A 22,060-nucleotide genomic window follows, 5' to 3' on the forward strand; every position below is an offset into this window, starting at 1 on the left:
GGAGAATCACTTGAACCCAGGAAGTTGTGGTTGCAATGAGCCGAGATTGCACCACTGCACTCCTGCCTGGGTGACAAGAGGGAAACTCCAATTCAAAAAAAAAAAAAAGCAGTATACGTGTAAGAGATATAATGGCATGGGCGTGGACATCTGTAACAGACCTAAACTTTGGGAAAATGAACTAAAATGAATTAGTATGAAATATAAAAACAAAATCTACTTTTTAATATTAAACAGGCAAATTATTAATAAATATAAATATATGAAAATAAAATAATACATACAAAAAACAATATATGAAAAACAAAATATATGACTATATTTAAATAAATATATAAAAAAACAGAAAAATAAAAATTTGCAAACATTGCATATATGTTCTAGGGTGCGTATTTCAGACTGGGAACAGTTTGTAGACTGACTCTCGTGCGTGGATCACACACCTTCAGCAGTGCTGGCCTGGACATGTTCAAAAGGAACTATCAGTCCTGAATGGCACCATGTAACTCATGGAACTCTCACTACCCCTGAGAGCTCCTTGTTCTGACTCGGCTCTGAATCTTTGGAAGTTTCTCCCAAGGTCAGGCTGCAGTCTCCTTCAAATTCCAGCCCTTGGTTACTTCAGGCCAGTGCAGTGAATAGGCAGGTGGAGCGAAGTGTCCAGCATCGTCCTGGCAAGCTGACTATAGATAGCAACTGGGGTTCCCAGGTGAAGTATTTGACTCCACCTCTGCAGGGGTGATGGCATATTCTGTAGTTTGAAGGTGTGTGGTGTTCATTGAGAAGGATGAGGACTGATCATTGCTACCAACAGCTGGTCCCTCCAGCTATCTGCTCAGGGAATTGTTATTTGGGGTTCAATCACAAGGAAGATGAGACAGGTGCCCCAGGAGTCAAGACCTAGATGGGCTGCAAGTGCTCTTTGTGACGAGAGAATTTCAGAAGGTAGCCTGGGCCAAGTGCAGGCTTTGGTGTCACACAACCGGGTTCACAGCCCACTTCACTCCTGACTGGCTGTGTGGCCTGCACAAGTCACTTAACCTCTCTGAGCCTCCATTTCCTCATCCATATACAGGAGATTATATTTCCATGTAGGGATCAAATGGGACAGTGGCCTGGTACTAGTGGCCTAGGGCTTACTGAACAGTGCTATTATAATAATTTGTCCATGTGGGCTTTCTAGACAGACTATCCTGTTAGCTCCCATCAAGCTCCTTGGAAAAGGCCCATCTGCCTGCAGGTATTATGTGGACTGGAAGTTGGAGATGGGTTTGGAGTCTTGCTGTTCTGGTCTCAAGGGCATGTGGATGACCTCCTGCACCCGCTCTCCAGGATAAGACAGTGCTCCAGCGTTCAGACAGAGAACAAGCCTTTCCGGCCTTTCAAGTCATCTGATCTTCACACAAACCAGAGACACAGTGAATGTGAAGGGTTTGGTGAGATGGCGCTGTCTTCTAAAGGAGTTGTACTGTCTTCTAGAGGAGTTAAGCAATCTTCCCGAGGTCACACAGTTTAGAAGTAAAGGCATGAATGAATCTATGCTGTGGGTGTCCTCATGCCCTCGCCATAGTGAAATATCATGCTGTCAATGGATGCTAAGCCCGGACCCTCACATTCCAGAGCTGGAAGGGCCCATGGTTAGTTAGCACAATTGTGGCCCTGACTTGATAGCTGGTGAACTGAAGCCAGAGAGGACACACAGCTATGCAGAGGTTCTGACTGCCAGCTCAGTGCTCTTACCACTGTGCCTCTGTGCCAGAGTTAGTGTCCTCATGTGTCACATGACGGGGTGACACAGGCTTGTGATTGAGGGCATTATTCTATGGTCAGCCTGTATGAGTGCCAATCCCAGGTGTGTCATCATGTATACCTGGGTGACACAACCTCTCTGTGGCTCAGTTCCTGCACTGTAAAAGGGGCAGAATATAATAATACATTATGTGCTGTATAAGGACGTTTTAGTTATAGATGCACTGCATATAGCGTAGTGGTCCTATAAGGTTATAAGGTAATTGTACTGTACCTTTCTATGTTTAGCTATGTCTAGATACACAAATACCACTGTGTTATCATTGCCTTCAGTATTCAGTAGAGTAGCATGCTGTACAGGTTTGAAGCCTAGGACAAATAGGCCATACCACATAGCCTAGGTCTGTGGTAGGCCATAATATCTAGGTTTGTTATTACACACTTTACACTGTTTGCACAACATGAAATCACCTAACAATGCATTTCTCAGAATGTATTCCCATCACTAAGCAGCATATGACTGTAATGGGGTCTGACTTGTAGAAACAAATGATTTAATAGGTATAAAGAAATTAGAATGGTGCCTTGCACATGGCAAATGATCTATAATATTAACTATTATTTTGTTATTTTTATTCATGGCTGCTATGGTCTAAATGCTCGTGTGCCTCCAATATTCATATGTGCAAATCTAATTTTCAGTGTGTTGGTATTGAGGTGGTGCATTTGGGAGGTGACTGAAATAAGAGGACCTAGTGCTCATGAATGGGATTAGCGCCTTAATAAGAGAGGCCTGAGGGAGCTTGTTTAACTCTTTCCACCATGTGAGGACCCAGCAAGAAAGAGATATCCATGAGGAACGGGGCCCTCACAAGACTCCAAATATGCTGGTGCCTTGACATTGGACTTCCATGCTTCCAGAACTGAGAGAAATATATTTTTGCTGTTTTAAGGTACCCAGTCTAAGGTATCTGGTGGTAGCAGCCCAAATGGACTCAGACAATAACATAGTTGACATTTTTACTCCAGACAAAAGAGCCAGGCCTGGTGTCCCTCCCTGTGTGTCCTCTGTCTTTCTCATCAGCCACATGAGCATTGACCTGTGGTCCTGACACGGTCCTGCACTCTGCCCACAAAATAGGGATTCACACCAGAAATATAAAGCCATGAGCAAGACAGTCCCTGTCCCCATAACAGAAACGGAAGGATGCCTGCCAGTTCTGCTACCACCTGCACCAATACGTGACTTAACGTTTTTCTTTCAAATGATTCCTATTTCCTTAGATGTATTTATATGGAAAGCAAACTCATTAGTGCTACTGAAAAAAGAATCAGTTTAACTTCCAGACATAGAAGGTTGCCATCAAATTATGCTTATTCATATCCCCTCTGCATCTCTGTTTTGCTTCCAGGACTGACCTTGATGCTTGGTTTTGTTTAAAGATTTCAAGCAGTAAAGAGATTAATATACCTAGGCCAAAGGGAAGCTTCATCACTGCCTTGGGACGCTGACCGGATTCAGACCCAGCAGTGTCACTTTGCAGCCCTCTGACCCTGGGCTGGTGGCTTGAACTCCCTTTATTGTTGTTGTTCAGATTAGAATATGGGTTCATAAATAGAAGTATGTCCCTTTAGGGTTGCTGTGAGGGTTCAAAGATGCAAAGTGACTAAAAAGGGCCTAACACGGATTAATGTTATGTAGAGTAATAAGAATATAGAAGAAAAAATAACTCTGTTTCTTGCATTTTAATTTAATCCGGAATCCGCATATCACCTAAAGTGATCCCTTTTCTGGGAGCATTCCACATTTTCCAAACTGTCATCCTGTGGTGGGGTGCCCGGCTAGGTTGTGGGGAGACCTGGAGAGTTTTATGCAAAGGAGGACCTGGGCAAATGTGCCCATTCAGCCTCTCAAGAGTGGAGAATGCAAGGACGGGGGCAGAGCCCTGTGTCTGTTCTGTCCCTAGACATAAGAGAAACGTGGCCAACAGACCGAGGTGGGGACGGGGACAGGGACCGGCAATGCAGGAAATCCGAGTGTCACATCCTCTGCCTCTCATTTGCACACTGCTCCCTGGCTATGCTCCCCGCTCCCGCCTATCCAGGGACATGATCCAGGGACTCTGGGAAATGCAAAGCTACACACAGTGGAGCGGAGGCTGGGGGTGTGTAGACCTCCGGGATTCCGAGTTTCCCGGCGCGCCTAGGAGAGGGAGAGGCAGGCAATGTCAGGGAAATTGGGAAGGGCAGGCAGGACGCCAGGGACGCCACGTACTGCCAGGTTCACAACGAGGTGGGGCCAAAGGGGCGGGCCCCGCCGTGCGCCCGGCGCTGAGCTCACGGGTTGCTGCACCCGGCCCAGGATCGCGGGCGGTGCAGACTCAGCTGGGGCGGGTGCAAGGACGAGGCGGGGCCTCTGCGCCCGGCCCTCTTCCCGGACTATAAAGGGAGCCGCCGAGTGCTGTGCTCCACTACGCTTTTCATCTGTCCTGCTGCGTGTTTTCCTCTTGATCGGGAACTCTTGCTTCTCCTTGCCTCGCAATGGACCCCAACTGCTCCTGCTCACCTGGTAAGGGACACCTAGCTCCGCGCCTTGGGATGCCCGTTTCCCAGCCACAGTACAGACTGTTCCTGGGTTTGAAGAAGTCGCATTTTAAGTTCTCAGCTGAAGGGGCTCCTTTATTTCGTTAGGTGCTTTCTTCCCGATCACGTCCCTGAGACCACTTCCCACCTCTCTGTGCCTCTAAGTTAGAGTTGAGGGTACTGAGGCCCAAGGCTGTCCTGCTCCATGTCACCCAGTTGGTCAGGGAGCTGCTGGCTGAGCCCCAATGCTCTGACCAGGCTCTGAGCAGTCAGGGTGGATGGGAAGTAGGGGGCCATTGCCTCTTCGGAGTTCAGGACAGAAGGTTCTGGCCTCCTGTCTTAGCCTTCCTGGGCTGTGTCTGGAGCCTGGGACCTTGCTCGTGGGGTAAAAGCAAGAGGACACTTGCCCTTCCCAAAATGAAGGGAGAGAAGATGGGGCTTCTCTTCCTCTCCCCTGAGTGGGAAAGGAGCTCTGATGGCTGGTCCTGCAGCACAGAGGAGGGGGCACTGAAGCGTTATTGACCAGCTGCTGTACCTTCTGCATCTCACTCCCCGCTCACTTCCTTTTTGTCTTCCTTGCAGGTGGTTCCTGTGCCTGTGCCGGCTCCTGCAAATGCAAAGAGTGCAAATGCACCTCCTGCAAGAAGAGTGAGTGAGGGGCCTTCCTTGCGAATCTGGGGGATGGGCCAAGTTAGAGCAGGGAACCCAGAGCTCTGCAGGCAGGGGCAGGCCAATGACCAGCTTCCCCAAACCCCTCCTTCAACACCTGATTCAGAATCAGACCTCAAGTTGCCTTAAAAATGGGTGAGTCCCAGCCTCTTATTACCAAACTAGAAACTGAGGCCCAGAGAGGTTACCAGATAGTGTTGGGAACAAAGCTCTCCTGCCTCCTGATGCAGCCTTCTTAACCCTTCTGGGTCCTGAAGCACTTAAGGCCCAGGATCTGGAAGACCCCGGGTGATTTCAAACCTAATGATCCAGCCCTTTCCTGCAGGGGCAGCCCAGAGCTTCCCTAGCCTTCCCCAGAACTGCTGTCAGGGGTTTGCCCCCTGTCCGGTTGTGAAGACTTTCCTCATTTAAGTGTAGGTTTTGGGGAACTGGCCTCCTTTTGTTGCTGTACCCCCAATCACTACCTGTCCAGTCTTCTGTCCTGTCCCAGACTCAGGTGAGGCTGGGCAGCTTTTTCATATAAAACCCTCATCCCAGAGATCCACCAGTTCTCTTCTGACAAAGCCATGCCATCCTGAAATGATGGTCCTCTGGGGCTGGAGGCAGGGCTCGAGCCAGGCCTCTGTTGGGGCAGGGAGGTGCCTGATTGAGTCTGCTCTGACCTCTCACTCTCCCTTTCTTCCCCAGGCTGCTGCTCCTGCTGCCCTGTGGGCTGTGCCAAGTGTGCCCAGGGCTGCATCTGCAAAGGGACGTCAGACAAGTGCAGCTGCTGTGCCTGATGTCAGGACAGCCCTGCTCTCAAATGTAAATAGAGCAACCTGTATAAACCTGGATTTTTTTTTTTTTTTTTTTTGTGCAACACTGACCCGTTTGCTACATCTGTTTTTCTATGAAATATGTGAATGGCAATAAATTCATCTAGACTGTTCTGGCTCTGGGCACCTCATTTGTCACTGGGTATATGGCACTTGGTTCCAGTTGGATTGTAGGAAACCCAGATTGTGGGGCATTTCAGAGAGGGGACCATGATAGTGGGGGTCTGGGTGCAAGGTTCCTGTAATCCTGCCTGGCCTTGGCTCTCCTTTGTGAACTGTGGCAAACTAGGTGGTTTATTCTACCACATTCTAGCAACAGTTAACTGGTAGTAGCTGCCCTTTTTGTGTAGCTGTGACACAGCCTATACTCACCGGCCACCTATGGTGCACCTACTGCATATACAGTTAGGCATGGGGTTCTCAGTGGTGAGGGGAACAGGGAGCTTATGGACTCGACTGCTGAGGGGAGAGAAAATGATAGAATAAGGAATCTTATAAAGGAGAAGGTGCTGTGACTGAATGCACTTGGGGTGAGCCTGAATGAAGAACTCTTTCCACTGGGATCTGAGAGCTGCATTCCTGCAGAGGGCACAGCTCTAGCAAAGGTCCGGAAGTGGGGAAGAGTTTGGCACTCAGGGAACAGAAGGCCAATGTGTGATTGTATGAGGGGAGAAGCCCATGTTCCGTTTGGAGAGGGGAGGGCAGAGGCCACGTGCCTCATTCATCTGAAGGATGGCCTCACTGGCTCCACAGCTGAATCACTTGGAGAGGCTGGAAAAGTGCTTGAGCTGGTATTCCATTTACCCCATCCCTGCGCCCCCTTTCCAATTTGTTTAGGGCTAAGTGGGCCCAGGGAACCTACCTTTTAATTTTTAATAAGTACCTAGGTTTACAACCCACTGAAGCAGTCACACAGAATTATTTGGTGAAATAAAGTGGCCTCTGCCAGTTCCTCTCTGGTCTCAGGACCAGGAGATATTTTCCATCCCAGTTGGTATTTGGAGCAACTCTCCAACATGTGGCTGCCTGTCCTGGTGGCTGAGGGAACCTGGAGGTGCCCAGCTTCTGGCTGGCTGTGGAGGGAGAGGCTGGCAATCCTTACCACGTAGTGTGGCAAATGTCTTCATGGAGACCAAACCAAGCTCAGAGGGTAGATTTGAGCTTCCTCGGGGGATCATGCTAGGGAAACACCACCTCATTGAGGTTGGGTTGGTGTCTGAGGCGCCATTCTCTGGGTAGAGAATCTGGCAGAGACCTCATAAGGCAGGGCAGGAGTGTGATGTGGGCACTGCCCTGTTTGTCTGAGATTTGATCCAGAAGCCCTGGTGCCAAAGTCACAAATGCACCCAGCCATTGCTCTTTCATAACTCTGTTTTGGGAAATTGCAGCTGCCAAACCTCTCAAGGGATAGGTACAAAATGTTTTTGCCAGGTCTGACAAACATGATCATTCAACTTAAGGCTTCTTTTTCAAGTCATGTGTGAAGTGGCATCCTGTTCCATCCCTCACCCCCAGTCCTGAGCCCCATCTTCCTTGGGGCTGGGTGGGACATGATTATTGTGGATGTCTGTTGGAGAGATTAATGTACAGTCATTCAATTTTTTTTGATGTGGCTCTTATTGGAATGCCTTGTTTAACTTCCAAAAGCTTCAGTGTCAAGCACACCATCACGAAACAGCCTGGTAAAGCAGTTAAGTGCGTTAGCTCTGGAGCCAGGCTGCCTGGCTAGACCCACAGCTCCATTAGTTAGGCGAATTATGTGGTCTCTCTGTGCTTCACATTTCTTAACTGCAATGTGGGGAAAATAACAGGGCCTACGCCATAGGGTTGTGGTGAGGTTGAATGTGGCTAGCACTGTCCCTGGAGCATATCAAGTCCTCAGTAAGTGTGGGCCAGATGTGATGTCTGACAATCAGTAGGTGATCCATAAATGTTCTCTACTTAATTCAATGAGCACTTATGGGACCCCGTTCAGTATGTAAACCATTGTACTGCCCACAGAGAGGTAAGATAATATATAAATAAGAGCCAGTTCCTTTGCTGGAGATCTTATTCAAGTCTCTGTTGAATTCAGGGAGCAATTATTTACCACTGCAAGATGCAGCTGCTGGGCTGGGACAGAGAGCCACATGGGGGCTAAAGATTTCTACCTCCAGGAGAAGCACCCATTCCACGCTGACTCTGGGATAGGCTGGGCGTGAGACAGGTTAAGACAGAGGTATGGACGCTTTGGGAGAAGAATGTGATTTAGCAGGGGAGTAGGAGAAAAACATTCACTCGCCTGGGCGCAGTGGCTCACGCCTGTAATTACAACATTTTGGGAGGTGAAGGAGGGCAGATCGCTTGAGTCCAGGAGTTCGAGACCAGCCTGGGCAACATGGTGAAACGTCGCTACAAAAATGAAAAAAATAAATAAATTAGCCGGGCATGGTGGCGTGCACCTGTAGCCCCAGCTATTCAGGAGGCTGTGGTGGGTGGGTCACTTGAGCCTGGAAGGTCGAGGGTAAAGGGATCTGTGATCGTGCCACTGCACTCCATCCTGGGTGACAGAGCAAGACCCTGTCTCAAAAAACAAAAACAGATTATTTGGTAGAGACAGGGGGGTCTCACCATGTTTCCCAGGCCAATCTCAAACTCCTGGACTCAAGCAATCCGCCCGCCCGGGCTTCCCAAAGTGCTGGGATTACAGGCATGAGTCACCGTGCCTGGCTTAATTTTTTAAAAAACTTGTCACTGAATGGACAAGACAGGGGTGTTGCTGAAAATGTCAGACTCAAATTTTGATAGCAGCAAGAATAATTTCTTTGAGGGGGAAATAGATGATGAGGAAAGTGTGATTTTGACATTGGTGCCAGTTAAAGATGATCCAAATATAGAATAAGTGTTTCTTCAACTTCTGATGTCAAAACGAGGAAGCCTAAGAAACACAATAAAGTTCATCTACCTCAAACAAACAAACAATTCACAGCTCCACAAAAGCTGGATGCAAAATACCAGTCTTTCCCTTGCTGACCACTTTGCCTCCCATTAATAAGTTGTGTCGGGAGACTTTGTGGAACTGGTGTCAACAGCGAGGTTTGAGTCCTAACGGCAAGAAAATAGAAGTTTATCTGAGGGCCAGGTGTGGTGGCTAACGCCTGTAATCCCAGCACTTTGGGAGGCTGAGGCTGAGGTCAGGAGTTCGAGACCAGCCTGGCCAATGTCGCAAAATCCTGTCTCTACTAAAAATACGAAAAAAAAAAAAAAACAAAAAACTAGCCTGGCATGGTGGTATGCACCTGTACTCTCAGCTACGTGGGAGGCTGAGGCAGGAGGATCACTTGAACCTGGGAGGTGGAGGCTGCAGTGAGTCAAGATCACGCCACTGCACTCCAGCCTGTGTGACAGAGCAAGACTCCATCTAAAAAAAAAAAAAAAAAAAGAAGTTTATCTGAGGCTCTATAGACATGCTTACCCTGAACAACAGCAAGATATTCCTGAAATGTCACAGGAGACCAGATTACAGCCATGGTTGAGGAAACACAAGGCAGTGACCAAGAGAGCAAGGCTTCAGAAAAGTCATGAGATGAATGAGAAAGCAGAAGAGACTAATACATTTGAAGTGATAACGTCAACTCAGGAAGCCATGTTGGCATCATGGGCAAGAATTGCTGTGAGAGCTGTTCAGCCTAAGGCTGTGAATTCATGTTCTATTCCTGCTTCTGTTGAGGCCTTTTTGATGTAAGCCTCTGGTGTCGGGTGTCATGTGGTCCATGGCAGACTTATCTCGGTAGACACAAAGAGTTGTGTACACCCGCAGTTTCATGCAAGTCAGGCCTGGGTGCCTACCACTCACAGGAGGATGATTTCTCTCTTGTTATCTGCCTGCATTTTTCCATCCCTAGGCATAGAAGATAATATGTTACGTGCTGACTGTGCTAAGAGGAATAAGAAGATGATGAAAAGATGAATGACAATGGAGAAGCAGCAGCAACGTGTTTGAATACAATGTACTAGAGAAGGAGAGATGTACTTTCACACCATATAACACACTATGAGGGAATGGAAGCAAAGACAATTTGAATGAATCCTCATGATCTACAAAACAAAATCAGAGTGATTAGGACTCCACAGTGAAGACGGCTGACTAGTGACACAGCCTCATCTAAAGAGCCCCACAGAAAGAGAGTCTGAAAACCCATCAAAATAAAGTCACTGCAGTTGTCCTTAAAAACAAAAACAGGCCGGGCACGGTGGCTCAAGCCTGTAATCCCAGCACTTTGGGATGCCAGGTGGGTGGATCACCTGAGGTTAGGAGTTTGAGACCAGCCTGGCCAACATGGCAAAACCCAGTCTCTGCTAAAAATACAAAAATTAGCAGGGTCTGGTGATGCGAGTCTGTAATCCCAGCTACTCAGGAGGCTGAGGCAGAAGAATCGCTTGAACTCAGGAGGCAGAGGTTGCAGTGAGCCGGGATCGCGCCACTGCACTCCAGCCTGGATGACAAGAGCAAGACTCCATCTCAAACAAACAAACAAAACAAAACCCATTTACTCATTCACTCATTCATTCATTCACATGGTCACATCTTGGCCACAGCAGATAGAGCATTGATGGGTAGGCTGGACAAAGCAAGAGGCTAACTCTTCCGGAGGGGGCTGCCCTGACACTGCCCAATGTGGATGATGAAGGCAAACTGAACCACTCAGATCCTCTCCTCTGAGAGACCTGAGGGGCTAACAGGGCTGCCAGAGCTCATGATAAAACTGGAGCTGCATCATGAGAACAGTAAAGAACCCACCCTAAATAGTAGCCATGAGGGCAATTAGCCCAAACCACATGCCTGCTTTTCCGTGGGAACTGTTATATATCTCAGTCCTCTAGGGACCCAGAGAGGCTGAACATCTGCTGACTGGGGTCCCAGTGATACCTACCTCCCTTTGAATCCTGAAAACAAACTCTGTATCAGTCAGGGTTCCTTGGATGCAAGCAACAGAAATGGACTCCAGCTAAATTGGGCAAAACAAATTCATTGGAAAGATACTGGAGACCCATGGAGTCAACTAGAAGGATGGAAAACTAGGCTCAGAAAATGGGTGGTTGCTGTGAGTGGTCAGGTAGCAGGTCATGTCACAGGAGCAGCCCGTCTGGGCTGCAGCAGTTTACACAGCTGTCACCACTGCTTCTGCTGTTCCCAAATGCCCCCACCGCTGCCATTGGCCACTGGTACTGTGAATGAGTTCTAAACTATTCACTGAATTCTTTACCTCCAGCTTAGGATTCAAAGTCTCAGGAAGTCCACTGGCTGGCAGTGGGGAGGAGAATCTGGCCACCTTCACATTCCCTAGTGGGACGTGGGACTCTGCACACCCTGAGACTCACCCTGTGGGGTTTCTTCCTATACCAGGAGGAGTCCTGGCAGGAGATCAGTGAGTCATTGTGGAGAGTTTAATGAAGGGGTTGTTTACAAAGGAGCAGGAAGGATTAAAAGAAATGAACAAAAGATGCAAAGACTCCCAGGCCTGCAACACTGGGGAGCAATTGCCAGGCCCAGGCATGGCTATCCCTGGAACCCAGAGAAAGTAGCTGCAGGAGAGGGTGTCCCAACGGGAGCTGTGACTCTCAGGTTGCTACACAACTTGATGAAGAGGGAGTCCATTCGCTGACCTCCTCTTCTCCTCTCCCATCTCCTGCCAATGCGCTCATTGGCTGAACCCAAACACATGCTGGCCCTACCGCTCCCTCCCTCTCTCTGGGTGGCGGGAGGAGGGTGGAGAGTGGGTCTAGAAAATACCCAGCACACCCGCAAATAGGCTGTGTCCCGTCACTAAAGGCCATGTGCGTCTCTTCCTTACACCCTGGGAGAATGGAACTAATCTAAAGACAAATTCAGCTTAAGGGGTTGGAGAGGGTCAGGGGTGATGGTGGAAGCCATGTATGGTGGAAGCAGGCTTCAGGGTGGGGTGGAGGTGGTGCAGGTATTTGAGGGCTCTCAGAATGTCTGTCTGCAGATGTGGCTGAGCAAGTCTGCTCAGAGCCCCGTGAGGAGTGGAGGTTGGGGAAGAACCTGAATCACACACCTGTGTGTCCCCATGGGACGCTTACCTGGCTTCATTTGTGGCATCACAATACCTACTAAGCCACCTTTTTTTTTTTCCTTCTTTCCAGGTTTCTTTTCTTTTTTTTTAATTTTAAGTTTGAGGGGTACATGTGAAGGTCTGTTACTTAGATAAACACATGTCATGGGGGTTTGTTGTAAATATTATTCCATCACCCACGTATGAAGCTCAGTTTCCAATAGTTATATTTTTTGCTTCTCTCCCTCCTCCCCCTCCCCCAAATAGGTCCCATTGTCTGTTATTTCCTTCTTTGTGTTCATAAGTTCTTATCATTTAGCTCCCACTTATAAGTGAAAACATGCAGTATTTGGTTTTCTGTCCCTGCTTTAATTTGCTAAGGATGATAGCCTCCAGCTCCATTCATGTTCCTGCAAAAGGCACGGTCTTGTTCTATTTTATGGCTGCATAATATTCCATGGTGTATATGGACCACATTTTCTTTATCCAGTCTGTCACTGATGGGTATTTAGATTGATTGCATGTCTTTGCTATTGTGAACAGTGCTGCAAGAGCCACCTTTTCAGGGTGATCCCTGGGACCATCCCTGGCTGGCCGAAGCACCACATCCACCTCCTGCCCTGGGCAAAGCCGTGAAGTCAGCAAGGCTGGCCCTAGTTCCCCTCACCCTCATCAGCCATCCTTAGTTCCTTTCTGGCCCCCTCCACCCTCCATAGAGAAAGATTCTCCCTCCCTGCAGAAACCCACAACTCTTCTATGTAGGGAGTGGCAGGCTAGGGTGGGATGGAAAGGCTGGCTGCTTTTCAGGAGTCAGAGCCCCTCCCTCTTCTGAGCCTCTGCCTCTGCTGGACAGACTTGGGTATTCTTGAGTCCGCATGGGAAGGAGCAGAGACAAGGCTGGGAAGCTGTTGTCACCCAGGCCTCAGTGATATGAAGGGCTCAGTGGACTGGTCCCCTGGGGATTCCAGAGGCAGCCTCACAAAGCCGGGGTATAGACCTGTGCCCCATCACCAGCCACTTTGGCCCGTTCGAAATATCATTTCCATCCTGGGGGTGGGTGTACCCCCCTCAAACCTGAGTAAGGCTAACCCAGAACCTACACCAGTAGGTCAATGATCTTGGGTTTCCCAGCCTGGGAGAGTTCGCCAGCATCAGTGGTCCTTCAGAGAGAGAGGGCAATGCTTCACCCAGAGAAGTGACTCTTTGGGGGTGCATTTGGGCTGGCATGGGCATTGGTAAAGTTTGACTGTCTGGTATCCATCTCCCCAACTTACTTTAGGGGAATCCTCCCGCCTCCACTGGGCACAGCCTTGATGGGAGGGGAGAGCCAGGGGCTGGCTTCACCTATAAAAGCTGGAGGGCCAGAAACTTGTGTTCCAGGGAGCCTCAGTTGATTGGATGTTCCCTTTGGGAACTCTGAGACATGGGGTAGAATGTGTCTCAAAGGACACCCATCACAGGTGCACACCCCAACCCCACAGCATTTGCTTGATTCATGAGAATGACCCCACAGCCCCCACCTTTTACCCGTCCAGCAAATGACCCTTAGCTTAATTCTTTTTTTTTTTTTTTTTTGAGATGGAGTCTCCCTCTGTCACCCAGGCTGGAATGCAGTGATGTGATCTTGGCTCACTGCAACTACCGCCTCCCAGGTTCAAGCGATGCTCCTGCCTCAGCTTAATTTTATTGCTTGCAACCAGAGTCTGGACAGACATCCGTTTGGTGGGGAAGGTGTTGCTAGCATGAGGGGGCTTTCTCCATGGCATCGCAGGGCCAGCCCCTGTGACCAAGCAAGACTGTCCTCATCTGACCTCCAGGGCCTGAGACTCTGAGGGCGGAACTGGATGGGGAACTGGATATCTCGTCTCATCCTGAGGCAAGATTCCTTCTTGTCTGGGCCTGGGAGACACGCCCTTGAGTGAGAAGGTAGGCGTTTCCTGCCCTTGGGGCCTGCCACTCTCAGGCCTGGGAAAACTTACTTTCCTGGCAAGGATTCAAAGTTTGTAACAGTCCAAAGTGGCTCTTCAGAGTCTGGTGGGTCACATGGGCTAAATCCCTGGTACGGATGAAAAGGCCAAGGCAAGGCCAGGCGTGGTGGCTCACACCTGTAATCCCAGCACTTTGGAAGGCCGAGGCAGGCAGATCACTTGGGGTAAGGAGTTCGAGCCCAGCCTGGCCAACATGGTGAAATCCTGTCTCTACTAAAAATATAAAAATTAGCCAGGCATGGTGGGACGTGGCTGTAATCCCAGCTACTAGGGAGGCTGAGGCAGGAGAATTGCTTGAAGCCAGGAGACAGAGGTTGCAGTGAGCCAAGATCGTGCCACTGCACTCCAGCCTCGGTGACCTGGGTGATACAGTGAGACTCCGATTCAAAAAAAAGAAAGAAAAAGAAAAAGCCAAGTCAAAATCCCCAAGGCAATCTCCCCTAGAGGGAAACAGGCCAAAGAGGGCATGTGTGCAAGGTCCTTGGCACCCTTGACACCCCTCCAGCACACCCACCCTGGTATGGACCCTTGCTTCTCATGGAGGAGGGGATGATAAGAAAAGGCCTAGAGATGGGAAAGAGTCTTGTCTGATCACTTCCCAGGTGATAGGGAGCCACAGAGGGTTAAGGGGCAAGGAAACAATGTGACTGGGAGTATTCATTTATTAATTCTTGGCTACTTCCACTGTGCTGGGCCTGTGACAAGGACTTAATAATAGTGAATAAGATAATCCTTGCCCTCCTGGGGTCCTCAGTCTATGGCATGAAGACAGGGGAGTCAAGGACACAAATAAATTCAACATAGAGTGAAAGAAGGCAGTGTGGCGTCAAACCAGCTCCCGTCACTTTCCACCACCCCACAAACTCCTACCATCCCCCCTGCTATGGGTCCAAATCACCACCTGCTTCTCCTGGATGACTGCCCCAGCTTCCAACCTGTTCTCCCTAGTCTGTCCTTACTACCTGAACCCTACGCTCAGCCTAGAAGCTAAGGGGATCTTTCTCTTCCACTGTGGGAAATTATGCTCCTTGAGGGCAAAGACCTACATAAATTATTTGGAATTCCTTTATACAGGAGATTTTTTTCTTCTCCTTTATTTATAGGAGCTTCACTGGTCCCTGTCTCACTCCGTGTAAGTCAGAGTCCTTACAATGGCCCTCAGGGCTGAAATAGAACCTATGGATCCACATCCTCTCTTGGTACATTGGAATTTTAAATTTCTGCAGATCGAATGGGTCCAAAATGGTTTCTCATTGTGACTTTAATTTGCATTTTCCTGATCACTAATGATGTTTATTAGTGATCTTCGTATATTTATTACCATTTGTATATTTCCTTTTCTGAGAAATGCCTGTCTATATCTTGCCTCGTTCAAAAAAATTTACTAGGCTGGGCGTGATGGCCCTAGTAATCTCAGCATTTTCAGAGGCCAAGATGGGTGGATCACTTGCACTCAGGAGTTTGAGACCAGCCTGGGCAACACGGCAAAACCCTGTCTCTACAAAAAAATACAACAACAACAAATTAGCCAGGCGTGGTGGCATGCACATGTGGTCTCAGCTATTTGGGAGGCTGAGGTAGGAGGACTGTTTTAGCGCAGGAGTTTGAAGCTGTAGTGAGTCGTGAGGGTGCCACTGCACCCCAGCCTAGGTGACAGAGCAAGACTTTGTCAAAAAGAAAAAAAAAACACAAAAACAAACAAACAATTTTTTAAAAATTTACTAAAGTCCAGTGCCATTCAGATTTTCTCGATTTCTTGCCTAATGCCTATTTTCTGTTCCAGGGTCCCATCCAAGATACCACGTAGTCTGTGGGTCTTCATAGGCTCTTCTGAGCTGTGATCGTTTTGTCAGATTCTCCTTGCTTTGGTAACCTTGACAGTTTTGAAGAGTCCTGAGCGGATGCATTGTGGGATATCCCTCTGCTGGAATTTGTCTGATGTTTTCCTCATCCTTAGATTGGAATTATGGGTTTCTGGGAAGAAAGAAACAGGGTCTTCCTCATCATGCAGTATCAATGGTACAATACTATCAATATGACTTATCACTATTGATGTTGACTGAGATTACCTGGCTGAGCTAGTGGTTGTCTGGTGTCTCCACTGTGAAGTTAATCTTTTTTTTTTTTCCTCCTCTTTCCATTTACATGCTGTACTCTTTGGAAAGAAGTCACTATGGGCTGGGCGCAGTAGCTCATGTCGGTAATCCCAGCACTTTGGGAGGCCGAGGCAGGTAGGACTGTTTGAGCTCAGGAGTTCGAGTCCAGCCTGGATAACATAGCAAAACCTCATCTCTAGTAAAAATTTTAAAAAATTGGCCAGTTGTGATGGCGCACACCCACAGTCCCAGCTACTCAGGAGGCTGAGGTAGGAGGACTGCTTGAGCCTGGGCGATCAATGAAGTAAGCCCTGATCACACCACTGCACTCTAGCCTGGGTGACAGACTGAGACCCTGTCTCAAAAAAAAAAAAGTCACTATGTGCAGCCCACACTTAAGGAATGGGAAGTTATGCTCCTTGAGGGCAAGGACCTATGTAAATTATTTGGAATTCCTTTATACAGGAGATATTTTTTCTTCTCCTTTATTTACATGTTCAATTATTTAGTTATATCAGAATGGATTCACGGATATGTATTTTATACTTTGGTTTATAATCCAATACCAGTTTATTGTATTGCTCTAATTGTTCCAGCTTTGGCAACTGGGGGCTCTTTCAGGTGGCTCCTGTGTCCCTTTGACATATCCCTATCCTTATGGACTATATATTTTTTTTTCAGTACTTCATTACTTTCTGTTTGCACCCATTTTTCTATGAGTTACTTGTATGACTCTTATTGCATTATAGATGCTCTTTATATATGTTTGAATTGCATCTCTTGCCTGACTGAGTCTTCATGGGCAAAACAACTTACTTTTATTTGTTTTTATTTTTACTTTTATTTTTTGAGACAAGCTATCACTCTGTCACCCAGGCTGGAGTGCAGTGACGCCATCAGGGCTCACTGTGATGGCAGCTGCCACCACTCCAGATGGCTGCCGTTGCCATCATGCAGGCTGCACACTCCACAGATCAGTCAGGAGCCCCACCCTCCTAGATGGGGGCTGCAGCCACCCAAACTCTGGCTGCAGATCTGAGCCATCTTGTGTTCTTGGGGGGCCAGAAGCAGGCAGGAGTTCTGCCCCCCTGGGTGGGGCTGCAACCACCCAAGTTGTGGCTGCAGACTCAGGCATCCCTTCACTCCTGGGGGAGCAAGAAGGCCCCCCCATGCCCTCACAGGCTCAGAAGTGTCTGCTCCCACTACCTGGCTTCTCCCTGCTATCAGTGCACACTCGGATGTGGGAGCAAAGTCTGGGCTGAGCCTGGGGGCCATGAACCACAGCAGGAGGCAGACAGATTCCTGGGAGGAAGTAGGTGGTCCTGGTGAGGCCCCACCTTTAAGCCAAGGAGGGCCTGAAGGCTGGGGGCCAAGCTGCCTGTCCCACTGACCAGAGTGGGAACTTACAGTGTCTTTTCTGGGCCTGCCCATGGCTAGCCATGGGCCCATCGGTGTGCCCTTCCTCCCTTCAAGGCCCATAAAAGCCCCAGACCGAGCTGAGCAGACTACAGGACAACCACCTGCAGAAAGGAGCTACCCTCTCTGCTGAGAATTTCAGAGACCTGCAGAGACCTCAGCACTACCAGCAACCTACTCCAGGGCCTCCTCTCTCCTAGGAACTGGGCAGACATCAGGACAACCTCTCCAAGGCCTACCCTCTCCAAGGCCTCCTCCCTGCTGAGAGCTAAACAGTAAGGATGACCTGCCTGCAGAGAGGAGCTACTCACTGCGGGTCTCCTCTGAGCTGTTCTAATACTCAATAAAGCTCCTCTTCGTCTTGTTCACCCTTCACTTGTCTGCATAGCTCATTCTTCCTGGATGCAGGACAAGAACTCTTGCGAAGGTGCCACCAGCCACAGAGGTGTCCGGCCAGAAAATTGACACCCCAAAGATCCTGTAATGACTCTAGCCTTGACCTCCTGGGCTCAAGCCATCCTCTCACCTCAGCCTCCTGAATAGCTGAGACCGCAGGCATGTGCCATCATGCCTGGCTAATTTTTAAATTTTCATAGAGACAGAGTCTCCCTATGTTGCCCAGGCTGGTCTTGAAATCCTGAGCTCAAGGGATCCTCCTGCTTCAGCATCCCAAGGTGCTGGGCTTAGAGGTGTGAGGCCACCACACCTGGCCAAGGTCTTACTTTTAAAGTGGTCAAATGTATCACATTTTATTATATATTCAATTCTTTTGTGACTTGTTTAAGGAATGTTTTGCTATTTCCGGGTCAAAAAGATATTTGAATACCTAAAACTATCTAAAATATTTTTTCTAAAGTTTTGTGTTTGATATCTAAGTCCTTCACTCATCTGGAATGGATTTTTGCATATGGAGTTGAGACGGATCCAATTTCAGGTTTCCTGGTGAGCCGTCAGGTCCATTTATTGAGTGTTCTCCTTTCCACCACTGAGCTGACTTGCTACTGTCATATAAGACCTGCAAAAGAACTGAAGGAAGCCTGGAAAGCAGTTGAAGTAATTTCTAATTATCCAGTTAATATGCAGTGCTACCCAGAGGAGGAACTAAAGCCTTCCTGTTAGGCCCATTTCATATACAAATATGGTTGCAAAACGCTTAATATGATCCTTTCTTTTTTTTTTTGAGACAGAATCTCACTCTGTTGCGCAGGCTGGAGTACAGTGGTGTGATCTCAACTTACTACAACCTCCGCCTCCTGGGTTCAAGCAATTCTTGCACCTCAGCCTCTCGAGTAGCTGGGATTACAGGTGTGTGCCACCACACCCAGCTACTTTTTCTATTTTTAGTAGGGATGGGGTTTTGCCATGTTGGCCAAGCTAGTTTCAAACTCCTGAGCTCAAGCGATCCACCCGCCTTGGCCTCCCAAAGTGCTGGGATTACAGGCTTGAGCCACTGCACCCAGCCTAATAAGATCTTTTAAAAATCTAGTTCAACAATGCATAACAAAATACATTATGACCAAGTTTTCCTGGTATGTAAGGAAAGTTGAATATGATAAAGTAAATAAATATTAGTTACCACAGGGGAGTATAAGAGAAAAAAAACATAAGATTGTGTCAATAGGTACAGGGGGAAAAAGCCATTTGATAAAATTTGACAACCATTGATGATAAGGATTCTTTGTAAATTACAAGGTAATTTTCTTAACCTGCTCAATCAGTCAAGGTCCAATCAGGAGAGAGTATTTTGAACAGAGAAAGTTAAAGTTTACTGTAAAGACTTATTAACAGGGGATTGGAGTAACAGAATTGATGGTAAGAGTAAAGGAAACTCCAAAGAATGCAGGAATGGCAGATACAAGGAGCAGCTGCTATCCTGGGCCTGTGCTAGAGACAGATGCTAGAGAACCCAGGGAGGAAGCAGAGCCGCTCCAGGGCTGGGATGCAGACCTTGATGGGGAGGGCTCAGCCCTGGCTTAGTGTTTGGTGGAGATGTCACTAAAGTGCCTTGCTGATGGGACTTGCTGGGAATCTGCCATCTGGGATGCTGGGGAAAGCTGTTGTCCACAGAACGGCATTGCACCTTGAAACTTGCTACAAAGTCACCTGAGAGGATGCCAGGGAGCTGCTGGGCCACTGGCTGCTGCTGGACACCACGCTATAGAACCTGGGAGCTAGAGAAACACCTGTCTTAGTCAGCTCTAGCTGCCATAACAAAATACCATAGACTAGGTGGCTTAAGCAACAGAAATTTATTTTCTCACAGTTCGGGAGGCCAGAAGTCTGAGATCAGGGTGCCAGCATGGTTGGGTTCTGAGGAAGGCCCTCTTCCTGGCTTGAGGCAGCTTCCATCTTGCTGTGTCCTCGCACGGCCTTTCCTCAGTTTCACATGCAGACAGAAAGAGAGCTCTCTGATGTCTCTTCTTATAAGGGCACTAATCTCATCATGGGGGTCCCAGTCTCGTGACCTCATGTAACCCTGATTACCTTCTTAAGCTCCCATCTCCATATATCATCATTGGGGCTTAGGGCTTCAATATAGGAATTTAGGGGTGAGGACATGAGCATTCAGTGTATGAAATCACTCTCTGCGAGAGCCAAGTGCTGGAGAAACCATGCCCTGCAGGAGCTGGGTGCTGGAGAAACTGCATTCTACAGACTGTGCTGGAGAAAGCACCCTACAGGAGCCCATCAAAAAAGACACACGGCAACCTGGAGGAGAAAATGCCTTCCTCCTCCACTGTCCCTCCAGTGCCTTCTGACATGCTTCACCATGCTCTGGATGGCCCAGGAGAAATATTTATGAAGCCCTCCTCCATGGTCACAGAGCAGAAAGAGAAGGGTAGATCTGGAGCGAAGAGACAGTGAACTGGTCACTGGCTTACCTGGTAAGGCATGTTCATTTAAAAAACAAAACAGGCTGGGTGCAGTGGCTCACACATCTGTAATTTGGGAAGCTCAGTGAGGAAGTTGTTTGAGTCCAGGAGTATGAAACCAGGCTGGGCAACACAGCGAGACCCCCATCCCTACCAAAAAAAAAAAAATCCAGGCATGGTGGCAGGCTCCTGTAGTCCCAGCTACTCAAGAGGCTGAGGTGGGAGGATCACTTGAGCCCACTGAGGCTACAGTGAGCCATGATCATTGCCACTGTACTCCAGCCTGGTGACAGAGGGAGTACAAAATACAAAGCAAAACAAAATACACAAACAAAAAAATCCCAAAAAAACCCAAATATGCCAGAAAACCTAGAGTGATTCTCTTCAAAGTCAGGAATGAGACAAAATGCCCACTGTCACTTCCTCTGCACATTCTGTTGGAGGTCCCAGCCAGAGGAATAAAAAAAGAAAAAGGAATTAGAAGCATAAAGATTGGAAAGGGAGGAATAAAATGTCATTATTTGCAGGTAATGCATTCATTTACATAGAAAAACAAAAGAATATACATTTAACTTGTTAGGAATAATAGGAGTGTTTAGTAAAGTGACTGTGTACCTCCAAGAGTTGTTTGTATTTCTATATACCAGGAGCAAACCACTAAGAAGTGCAATTAAAGAGTAAATACTATGTACAGCATTATCAGAAAATACCAAGTGCCCAGGAATAAATCTAACAAATAATGTTCAAAATTGTTACAGGGAAAATTATAGAACTTTATTAAGAGATATTAAGACTTTCTAAACAAATGGAAAGATAAAGAGTGGTTCTGAAGCCAGCCAGTACTGGCTCATGGGAGTCAATTGTTAAATTTTCAGAAATTTTGCAAACCACTTTCAAACCCAGCCTTTACTAAAAATTATATAAACTTACAATTACGTAAGTTATATTAAAAATAAAGGGAATAGGCCAGGTGCGGTGGCTCACGCCCGTAATCTCAGCACTTTGGGAGGCTGAGGCAGGCAGATGATGAGGTCAGGAGTTCGAGACCGGCCTGGCCAACATGGTGAGACCCCCGTCTCTACTAAAAACACAAAAAAATTAGCCAGGTGTGGTGGTGCTCGCCTGTAATCCCAGCTACTCGGGAGGCTGAGGCAGGAGAATTGTTTGAACCCCAGAAGGTAGTGGTTGCAGTGAGCCGAGATCGTGCCACTGCACTCCAGCCTGGGCGACAGAGAAAGATTCCATCTTAGAAAAAATCAAAATAAATAAAATAAAACAAAAGGAATAAATATTCAAAACTCATCAGTTCTTAATTGCTGTACTGTATTCTATTATTATGCAGGCCAGAAGCCTGCATAACATTTCTGTAAAGGGCCAGAGGGTAATTATTTTAGGCGTTGTGAGCCACATACAATCTGTGTTGCATATTCTGTTTCTTCTTTACCTCCTCTTTCTCTTCCTCCCCCTCCTCCTCCTTCTCTTAAAAAAAAAACAAAAACCTTTGAAAATGTGAAACCATTCTTAGGCCACTCAACTCTGGCAATTTTTTAGGACAAGCCAGGAATCCAGATTTTTATGTAAAATATCCAAGTTTTAAAAAGATTGTGTGGAACCCTGAAAATATTATGCCAATTAAAATTAGCCAGACATAAAAGGACAAATATTTTATGATTCCACTTACATGAGGCGCCTAGAAGACGCAAATTCATGGAGATAGAAAACAGAATAGAGGTTACAAGGGGCCAGTGGGAAAGGGAATGGGGAGTTATTTTTTAATGGTACAGAGTTTCTGCTTGAGACGATGCAAATGTTCTG

General features: G+C 47.6%; 1 protein-coding gene and 1 pseudogene across 1 annotated transcript; both read left to right on the forward strand.

Annotated features, from left to right (window-relative positions):
- The first annotated feature begins 4,168 nt into the window (after positions 1-4,168).
- On the forward strand, positions 4,169-5,926 carry LOC100460095 (metallothionein-1X). Its single transcript, XM_002826449.5, has 3 exons — positions 4,169-4,318; positions 4,915-4,980; positions 5,689-5,926. Exons 1-3 carry the CDS (start codon positions 4,291-4,293, stop codon positions 5,778-5,780), a joined length of 186 nt encoding a protein of 61 aa, XP_002826495.1. The 5' UTR covers positions 4,169-4,290; the 3' UTR covers positions 5,781-5,926.
- Positions 5,927-6,941: 1,015 nt separating this feature from the next.
- Positions 6,942-9,798, forward strand: LOC100462305 (developmental pluripotency-associated protein 2-like; annotated as a pseudogene).
- The last annotated feature ends 12,262 nt before the right edge of the window (positions 9,799-22,060 follow it).

Source organism: Pongo abelii, chromosome 18 (genome assembly GCF_028885655.2).
Source record: "Pongo abelii isolate AG06213 chromosome 18, NHGRI_mPonAbe1-v2.0_pri, whole genome shotgun sequence".
NCBI lineage: Eukaryota > Metazoa > Chordata > Mammalia > Primates > Hominidae > Pongo > Pongo abelii.